The sequence below is a fragment of the Photinus pyralis genome, unplaced genomic scaffold (genome assembly GCF_008802855.1).
Source record: "Photinus pyralis isolate 1611_PpyrPB1 unplaced genomic scaffold, Ppyr1.3 Ppyr1.4_LG7, whole genome shotgun sequence".
Lineage (NCBI taxonomy): Eukaryota > Metazoa > Arthropoda > Insecta > Coleoptera > Lampyridae > Photinus > Photinus pyralis.
Window position 1 is genome coordinate 27397202 of NW_022170738.1, and position 10682 is coordinate 27407883.

The following is a 10682-nucleotide window of genomic DNA, read 5'->3' on the forward strand; positions in this document are numbered from 1 at the left end:
CCAGTTAAAGGTTCTTGACTTTGGCGTAGAGGGGCAGCGTTTCATTAAATTCGTAATTATTTCGCTCAATTCGGTACGTGTGCAATAAACAAGTTTAAGAATAGAAATTTTCCATAGAGCTTTACGAGCTTTGCGATATTGAGCTGTGACACGCTAAGGGTGGTGGCCGAACGAATGTAAGCCATCCCTAACCGATGGCAGACTCAAATTTTTAATTAACCGTCATTTTTCAGTGGTTTAAGAGTGGCTGAAGCCACATTTTCAGCGGAACACTTGAGCGCTGCCCAGCTTATCAGATTTGTCCAAAGACACGCAAACTTCTGCAAAGGTCATCGAAACAAGGAAAGGTCGATTCTATTTATTATTATAATACGAGTACGAGTAGCTAATAACAATTATAATCTTAATATAATGTGATGGACGCAAGTAGCGCCAGTAGAAGGCTTGGAGAGCTCAGCAAGTATCCACTTGAGTTTTCTGCCCTGAAACATTAGACGTGGGTGATATAACCGTGAAAACTTTGGAAAATTACAGTTTTTTTATAGCTAGCCTTGACAGGTATTTAAATGTTAATGTAAATTAAGGTAAACAATAGAATGCAACACGAACAAGGTCAAGTTTAAGTACAAAGTTAGTGATTTGGTTTTTCCCGCTTTCTGATACGTTGCTCAACATCAATAAGGTATTCGTAATAACGATGACGCCTTTTTGACTCCTAGGTCAGGTTCAATATCGATCTCCTTCCTCCAGTAAAATGTGGTTGGGGGCGCGCTTTAAGGTTAATTGCCTATAGAAAAGCGATCATTACACGCTCCAACAATTGCAATAAATCTCCAAAAGTCCCATGGACAAGATGCTATAATAATTACTTGCGCATCCAAATAGGAAATAAGTCATTTTCACCACTTCCCAAATTTTCAAAATGAAAAGGTTCTATTTTCCTTGTAAATATCGAAATCATTTCATGATAAATTGCGGTTGTCTAGAACTGGTTAGCTTGGCTCAATTGCATTTTAAAATGCCACTTGATCTCTCGATCCGCACGACTTAGCAACCAAAGCGAGAGACCAAGCTACGTCTATACAAAGTCTAGGTTTTTGTAGCAATCACACTATACACTATAGATAGATCACACTAAAACCGTTAGAAAATCTAGAAGTTTTTTCGAGCACAGACAGACAAACAGACCTACGACAGAACTAAAAAGGCGATGTTGCCCATTAGCCCAGTCAATTTAGACCAAAAATGGGCAATCAGAGGAACTAAAAATACTAGTTCCAATTTTTTCAGAAATGTGTAGGGAGAGGTTCCCTGAACAAGAAAAAATAAAGTCCCTCCAAATTCCGGTGCCGCTGGGGGAAGGAGGGGGGCTTTAAACGACCCATTTTTCAGTTTTTCGCTTTTAACTCGAAAATGGTGCGTTACAGTGAAAAAGTTCTTCAGTACAAAATGAAAGCTTATTAAATTTGCTACAAGTTTAGTTATATACATTTGTTCGAAAACTGAACCGTTTTATGGTATTAATGTCCTCGTACCCATCGAATACAACTACACAATTGGAAGAATAGTGATTTATTATATATGAAGCATACCTACTCCTCACAGATGAAAGAGAAAGTGGTCCCAACATTCCACTTGACTCTGTGAAGGAGAAAGCCACCGTCCACTACAGTGTAAATCGTTTTGAGGTGCACTGCATCCATGCACACAGGGAAAGCCTCATAGAGAGCAGATTTCTTCGTTTTTCCTGAAGCATCCTTCGTGGAATAGTCATGGGGTATGGAGATAACTCGTACTTCAGCAGGTTCGGACTATAGGGATGTTAATGCTGTACAGGTTTTATTGTGACGATTTTCCCCTAAAATGACCGGGGGAGGATTTAGAAGCCAAAAATATACGAAAAACGTGAGTGGAAAACCATTTTGTTTAGAAATTACCACCTTTCCGGAGCCGGTAGCACGAAAACGGTTAAGTTTTTCGTAAAGATGTATATAACCAAACTTGTAGCAATTTTAAAACCCTAATTTACAGGTTTGGGGTGGATCGCAACCCACAGCCACTTTCAATGTCCATAAGTTTGTTTTCTTTCAAAATTTTGGCTTGAGAGCTCGAGTACCTTCCAAGTTTAGTCTTTTCTATCGTTTTTGACGTTCTTACGATTTGAGTTTTTATTTTATCACTACTTTTAAACAAACTTTCAAGTTTACAGGGGGTGGATCGCACCCCACAGCCACTTTCAATGTCCATAAGTTTTTTTTATTTCAATATTTTGGCCTGGGAGCTCCAGTACCTTTCAAGTTTAGTCTTTTCTATCTGGGGTTCGTTCCACCCCACGCCCGTAAACTTGAAAGTTTTAGTGGCCAGTAAACTAGGGTTAATAAGCTTTCATTTTGTACTGAAGAACTTTTTCACTGTAACGCACCATTTTCGAGTTAAAAGGGAAAAACTGAAAAATGGGTCGTTAAAACCCCCCTCCTTCCCTTAGCGGCACCGGAATTTGGAGGGACTTTATTTTTTCTTGTTCAGGGAACCTCTCCCTACACATTTCTGAAAAAATTGGAACTAGTATTTTAGTTCCTCTGATTTTCTTATTTTGACTGGACTACATACCACAACGAAATCTATACAGCGCTATCAGACGACACCATTCTCATTAATTTGGTTCAAAAATTAAGTAGGTACCTAATTGGCAGAAGCTTGTCAGCTTGTTAGTAGGCTAAGGTCACCATAATTATCTCTACCGCTGTACTCAATTATTGGAACTTTCTTTGATAGCATTCCAATTACAATGAGTGCCAATTAAAGTCATCCAAAGACTTGCCAGCACTATTTCTAAGCTGTCTTATTATTGCACTTATGACTTACACGCACGCCTATAGTGTTTATAATATGCGATATGTTTGGTTTTACTGGAAGCACGTTTGGTTAACATTTAAAAGATTAATTTTTAAAAATTTTACAAGAAATTCTGACACCAATAATAGTCAAAATCCAACTTTCCCATGATACATTTTATTATTACACCATGTATGTGCAGCTAGCAGAACCTGTTGAACTGCCATTTGGCAGAATTGGAGATAAGAATTTACAATTTTAGTTTTATATAAAAAATTCTTCTGTACGTGTGTTTGTAACTGAACTTCTAAACTGCTGGACGGATTTTGATGAAAGTTTTTTAGGTGTCTCTGTCTCTGTTCCGGATGGTTTAGATTTACAATTGGGCCCGATCGGATTATAGGATTTTTTAAAACTTGTTTTTTCGTTGATGTCGCACTCTGATATTTCGGGTACCGATGGATACATGCGCCAAGTCTCTTGCATTGTACTATACCAAATTCTTACATTCTGATGTACACTCGGTTTCTGTTATATATCCATCAATATCGAGCGACCGAAGTCGCGATGGCAAAAAAAACTATTTTCTACCGGTTTGACCGAAAGTTGGAAATTTAAATGGGACATCCTATACAGTTTTACATTTTTGGATTCTACAGACAATTTAACCTGGTACGTCGTTTTCAGTTATTTATACGAGGTTGGTTGAAAAATTTTTTTACTCTAAGTGACTACGCACGGATCAAAATCGTTCATTGATTCTATCACAAAAACGATATAAAAATTTTACATTTCACCAGCTAAATAATAAGCGATTACTATAAGGTAAATTCGGAAACACGTCTTTTAATCCGGCTCATATTCAATAGGACTGATCCTTGAACTCGTAGAAATCGATTGGCGAAGGTTTGGCATAGCCGTTTCTCTTTTCGTTATCGAGTTAGATTAGGAACAGACGGACGGACAGACGCACAGACAAAACCATTAAATAAAGGGAATTTCTTTCGAAAAATTACCCTTAAAAGCATATGAGCGCAATGAAACTAATCTAATAAATATAATATAATATAATAAAAAATACAACGTTTAATTTTGGAGAAATCGTCAACTTTATTTTTTTATATAGCCCGCAAAAAAGTGTACACTGTATCTTTGAATATATTTATATTCAAAGACTGTATTGAGTATTTTTATTACGAATACAACGATGTAAAGTACAAAAAAACAAGAGCTTGAAACCCTGTTGGTTTCAACAAAATGGTGCACCCGCGCACAACACCCTAATCGTCTGAAAATAATTATCGGGAAAATTTTCCATTTTCCCAAGAAATTTTTTTCGCGCAATTAGGGCGTTGTGCGCGGGTGCGCCATCCTGTTGAAATCAACAGTTCCTAACTTTTGTTTTTTTTGTGAGCCGTCCATCGTTGTATTCGTAATAAGAAATGCTACGGAATACAGTATGTACTTTTTTTACGGGCCATATAAAAAATAAAGTTGATGATGATTTCTCCGAAAAGAAACGTTATACTGAAAATCTTTCAACACTGTCTTGTAGAGTTCAAATTGTGGCAATGAGAAATTGCTTTTATATTTTTTTATCTGGTGAAATAAGATAAAAAAATCGAAAACTACACATTTCAGCTTGTCTGGCGGATCTTCTATGGTTTCGGAGATCCCCACGATAGAATAGTGTATAAAGTATTGGGATTAGAATAATTCACTTTTCATCTGTCATTACTACTCATGTCTTCAGACTATCTATAATATTTGTTAAACCCCCTCGATCTAGAAAAGTACTGCGCATCCTGCATCTTCAACAAGCTCCGACGTCCCAGCCACATTCTCTGTCCGTCTGTTCGTTAGTACGTCTTTCTATGTCGCAAACACTCCAGTTTTCGAAATAATCTACTTCGTCCTTTTTGAGTGCAACACCTTATGGCTTTGACGTTTGGGTACCCCAACCTACCAATTACCTGGATTTTGTGAGCAAAAAGTCCTCTTTCGTTATTTATTGTGCTCCCTTTGCGTTCCTGCAGCAAAGCAAAGAATGTCATGACAACTCTATACTGATTTTCTATAATATTTAACTCTTCTGCGTCCTCAACTACTCTTCCATAGTTTAAACCCTCCTTTGTTTACTTCCATCAATGCCAAGAAGAAGCATATCACAACAAACCTCTACTCATTTTCCCATTTAACCCTCAACTCAGTCTCCCTTTGTTCCTTCTTGCGCTACCAAAACCAAGGATAGTAGTCACAGCAGACTTAGTCTCTTAGACTCCACCATTTTACCCCTCCCGCGCCCTGAACTATTCTTTCGCCCTTTAGATCTCTTAGAACCTTCTACTGATTCTCCATCCAATTTCTGGGCCCTCGACTGCGCTCTCATTTATTTTTTACGAACTTTAAAATCATCTTTCGCTACCCCTTGCGCCACGAATACCAATCATCTGCAAGAAGCAGAGATGGAAATTACCTTAGATCAGTTTCGAGCATTCTGCCGGCTACCTTCTACAGGGGCACCTCTAAAAAGCATTATACGGGTCACTCTGTAATTGGGCGTAAGCCTGTTGAGGGTCTAGATTGTCTAGAACAGGGGTCGGCGACCTGCGGCTCGCGAGCCGCATGCGGCTCTTTTCATGTAATTTCTCCGAATTTATCTAAACAAAGTAGTTTATTTGTTCGAAATTCGCCTATTTAATTAATCTTATTTGTTTACGAAATCAAAAGTACACTTGCAGCAAATCTAATTTGTGACACTTGTTTACTTTCTGGTATTCTTTTGTTTTTTTATTACAGCAGCCTACTCCGATGTATAAACACGTAATTAATTAATGAGTAGGTACTTTTTTTGTGAAAAATATTGAATAACATAAAAACTGCGGGTTTAAGCACAGAGCACCCCTTATAAACATTGAAGAGAACACAAAAGACAATCAAATAGCAAAATAAAATAGTGGTAGTTCCATTTGAAAAAAAATAGTTATAGCACTTTGAACAAATGGCATTGAAACAAGTAAAAATATGCAGGATGTTCTATTTAAACAGTTCAGTTATTTATTGACATCGTAAACATGGGACACCCTGTACATTCAAAAATAATTTCTGTAGATCCGCAACCACCAATATTTGTTACCAGGTATCAGCTATGTAGGAAAAACCGATGCACTGTTGCAGGGCCCTGTATATAGCCAAATACTATAATATTGAATCAACAATTTTTTGTGGCTCTTTAAAAACTAAGAAATTTTGTAAATTGTAATTTTTGGCTCTTCCGTTTCAATAGGTTGACGACCCCTGGTCTAAAACAATAGGGACAATAAATACATAAATAAATAAATAAATCAATACCATGTCACTAGTGTGTTGTTGGGCTTCATGCAATAATTACGCGCTAACTTGTACCTACGTTATCAACTTTGTTAAACAGCTAGCGAGTCCGAAAATTTGACTTATTTTGCTATTGTTTTGAACGTAGGTACCGTTATTCTTATAGACAAGTTGTCGAACTCGTCCATTATTTATAAAGACTTCAGTAGTAAAATGGCTATATGGAACTATTATAGAGAATATTCTAAAAATCCAGATAGACATGGAGGAACCACCAGTGATAAGAAACGAGGGCGGATGTGACGCATTCTTTCCGGGAAATACTATGTTTTTTGTGCGAGGATGTTCGGTTAACCACACAAAATTGCTTTATATCCCAATACATTTAAAATTATGCGGGATCCCGCAAATACCGGGATCCCGCGGGATTAACATCTAACGATCCCGCAAATACCGGGATCGAAATATTGCTGCGGGATTGCATTCCCTAAATCTGACCGTTTCAGACTGTGTCTACGAATGTCGAGCGAGCCGAAGGCGAGTTCGGCATAAATTCGGCTCGGCCTCTTATAGTCTTTGAATGTATCGCCCTATAATTTAGCCTTTAGACAATGCTCGGCATTGGTACAGCCTTTTATCAAATGACAATAAGAAATTCGAGCAGACAAAATCTGACCTGGAAGACAATGCCTACCAATGGCGAGCGAGCCGAGGGCGAGTTCGGTATAAATTCAGCTCACTCTCTTCTAGTCTTAAAGATATCGTCTTATAATCTTAGACAATATACAACGTATTATGCAGAACTCGCCTTCGCCTCGTTCGGCATTGGTGTAGCCGTTTATCAAATGAAAAACAACAAACAAAGTATACAATTATTATCATTAGTTCACTATCACTACAATAATAAGAAATAGCCAATAGAAATAAAGATATGGTTTTGTTGGTTAGCGACGCACAATTACCATTGCTTCTATTGACCGTTTCTTAATGATCTAATGATAGTGAATTCATGTTAATGATTGTATAAACCCACCATAAGACCTACGAATGCTCGGCATAAATTCGACTCGGCCTCTTCTAGTCTCTCAAAGATATCGTCCTATAATCTTAGACAATGTATGTTTTATAAATATAGAAAGCACGAGTTTGATAACTTTTGTTGTTTTGTAAGGTTTTGTAACATCATCGTAATGAGTTTTTATTATTTTCATTAGCACTTTGCATAATTTAGTATAATTTAGCTGGTCTGTCGACCGTAGTATTTGTGAATAAGAAGTCTCACGCCAACTCCTGCTACATGCAATTAACTGTTGGGCAATTAAATATTATTATTATTATTATTATTATTATTAACAATCAATTGTTATTTTCAAAATAACGGGACGACAACAATATGCACCGCATAATATTTTGGAATGTCTTCGTTAATACGAAAAACAATCAATTTTATCTCTACCTAAATACAAAAATATTAGGGGGGAAACAAACAATTTTTTTCAAAACGTTAAGGAAATACGCCTGCAAAATCCCAAATTCCTTTATCCATAACCATACCACATAGAATGATGGAACTAATGGTTTTTTAGGCTCCTGGTCATTGTCGGTTTTTTTTTAATTTCTCAAAAAGTTTGGATTCTTTATTGTTATGATCGAAGAAATCTAGTAGTAAAATATACAAAAACGTAGAGGTACCTATATTAGTTCAGTGGTTGCTGAGAAAGAAGTTATAAAGCCCTTTGGAAACGTAAGTCCGAAACGAAATTTGGTTTGATTCAAAACAGGTACCATTATTGTTGGCTTTCGCCAATTCACGACCCAGTAATTATGAAATAATGTCCCCATTAAATGCTTTGACCATAATATCGACATATAAACAATTTGTTGTTATATAATTTCAAAATGCTGACTATTAACTAGGTTACAATGTGTAGGTAACCTTCTGCAACACAATTACGTTTGCAAATTTGAGCTGGGGTGTTGGACACATGGAGCATTTGGAAGAATAAAGTCTGAAGGTCAATTTCCTTTCCATTTCGTTCTGGGTTTCCCCTCTTATTCTTCGACCATGACCTGGTCTTCTACAACTACATTTAGGTAAGGTTAAGATACATCAGCGATTCCGACAATTATCTATACGGGAAAAAACCAAATCACCATCATATTGTTTCAACTTTTGGAGATTTATTACTAACAACTTATCAAAATCTAATGGAGAAAGTACACAAGAGAAAGTATTTACAAGATTCCAATAACTCCGCAGCCGAGCCGCCCTCCGGCGTTACCAGTTTTGAGCGATTCCTCGTTTCCACCCTTGCCCAAATCGTCTTCGCCCTGGTGTATGACAAGGGCTCGTCCAATTATGCACCGTTCTCCACCTAAACTAATGAGGCCGTCGGTGAAATCAATGCGGGCGACGCCGTCGGGCCCGGCGACGACGTTTCCTAAATCGCCAACGTGACGATCTTGTGCCGAAGGCGCCCCATGGTTTTTCTGTTATTAATGCAATTAACACAATATCGCGCGCAATGAGCGTACTTACCTTGTAAGGATTAAAATGGGGTCCAGCGGAAGTGCATCCGTTCGACAAATCCCCTTTGTCGTGGATGTGAAAACCGTGTTTTCCTGGTGACAAACCACTGATTTCCCCCTGAATTAGAACTGTCGCGCCCTGCTGAGTAAACGTGACGGTACCCGAAACTGTATCGCCCTGTATCTTGACGGTCGCCTTCGACTGAGAAAATGCAAAATTAAAACGGGAACGGCCTTAATAACGACGGCACTTACTACTCCTCCAGCGCGAACGATTGCGAACAACGCGCACAAAACGAAAATGCGGAACATCGCAGCGGTGAAAGTGAGATTGTTAACACTAAAAAGCAAGCTGATTATTTGACTTGCAGAACTCCTCAAATGTCTCTTTATATGATGACGTGCGGGTCTTCAAGTACAACCAGTCGCAGGTTGTTTACGTACTAGCAGAGGTGTGGGTTTCGCAAAACGAACGAAATTATCGAATTAGTTCCCACATATGATAAGCGTATCGCATATATGCTCATTTGCTCAAGGCGCTCATAATAACTTTTTAAATTAATAACATGCTTATCTCTAGATTAACTACTGAAAATAGATAATGCTGTTTAAGAAACATCCCCCAAAATCACTTTCAAAGGGGATTCACATAAAATAATTTATTTCGAAATTAGCAATGCTGTGGTAGACAACCAAACATACAACAATCAATCAAAATTGGTTAAAACGCGCAGGTTTAAATTTTGTAACTCAATTTCGCTGCGTAAACGGTTGAACGCATTATTTTGGACTATCAAATACTTACATAATTTTCTTCCATTTGTCTCTCTGTTTACTTAGCCCCCGGAAAGCTAACTTTATTGTTTTATAGAGATAATTTATAAGTTAGGATCTCTTACAAAAACAAAAAATTACCTACTTAATGGGGCTTCCTAAATGTACTACTATTGCGAGGACTGACATGGTTTTGTTGGAGAAAGATGCTTCTTTGTCTAATTTTTACAATATGCGATATGCTTGTCTTTGCTAGAAGCATCTGTGGTCAAAATTTCAAAAAAATATCTCCATAAATAAGGAGGATGGCATTGCGCAGCGCAAATTAACGTCAAGATTTTTCTTTGTTGAGGTGCCAGAATGCAAAAAGAACCAACTAAATATTTTGAAAACTGTAGGAGTAGTTAAGGCCTCGGACGGACAGATGGAGAAAGTGGCAATAATAGCGCCTTTCTAACGGGCGATCAAAAATGAGTTGCTGTCGAGTCGCCTTTGGAAGTTTAAGACGATTTTCCATGTAAACAAAAATTCCAAAGGCGACTCGACAGCACCTCATTTTTGATCGCATAGTACATGAGTTGGAAAATGTGCTAAAAAATTGAAGGTTTCATATACAATGCGATAAAAAAAGAGTCACCTTTGGAATTTTTGTCTACATGAAAAATCGTACTTAAGTTGAACTTCCAAAGGCGACTCGATGTGAATCCTTTTTTGATCGCCCGTTATTTAGTCCTCACTCCAACCTTGTGTGAGAACGGGGAAAGAATATTTCTACTACCGAAAGCGCACTGCGTGCAGTAAGAGTCAGCTAATCAAAAGCACCTCTCAGCTTCTAGCGCCACCTGTGCATATCCGAGACTGTGTCTTGTTTAGACCATCTTTCCACCCTTTGAGAGTACCCGCCTCCGACACTCCGTTCTGCCATTGAATAAAAATTTTTTTATTCAATGGTTCTACAGATATTTGTACTGAAAGTGTTGAAATCACCAGTAGATATGTCCCGTTACAGACGTCTCACTTGCCTTTTATGAGTAAGTACCCTGTTCTGACAGTTTGTTTTAAGGTATTCGCTTAGAGTGACGTCCCCAATAAATATGTCTCGCCTAGGCGATTAATTTTGCCTTTGTGAGTACTCTCCTCCGAAAAACTGTTTTCGAGCGATTGGTTTTTAAAGTTTTGACATCACCAATGGATATATTTCTTCCAGACGCCCT

The 10682-nt window shown here is 37.9% G+C and overlaps 1 protein-coding gene across 1 annotated transcript; it reads right to left on the minus strand.

Annotated features, from left to right (window-relative positions):
- Positions 1 to 342: 342 nt before the first annotated feature.
- LOC116176300 (superoxide dismutase [Cu-Zn]-like) lies at positions 343 to 9305 on the minus strand. Its single transcript, XM_031494798.1, has 4 exons — positions 8950 to 9305; positions 8705 to 8896; positions 8405 to 8655; positions 343 to 482 (listed from the first exon to the last, which is right to left on the minus strand). The coding sequence occupies exons 1-4, from the start codon at positions 9004 to 9006 to the stop codon at positions 404 to 406; spliced, it is 579 nt and encodes a 192-aa protein (XP_031350658.1). The 5' UTR covers positions 9007 to 9305; the 3' UTR covers positions 343 to 403.
- Between the last annotated feature and the right edge of the window lie 1377 nt (positions 9306 to 10682).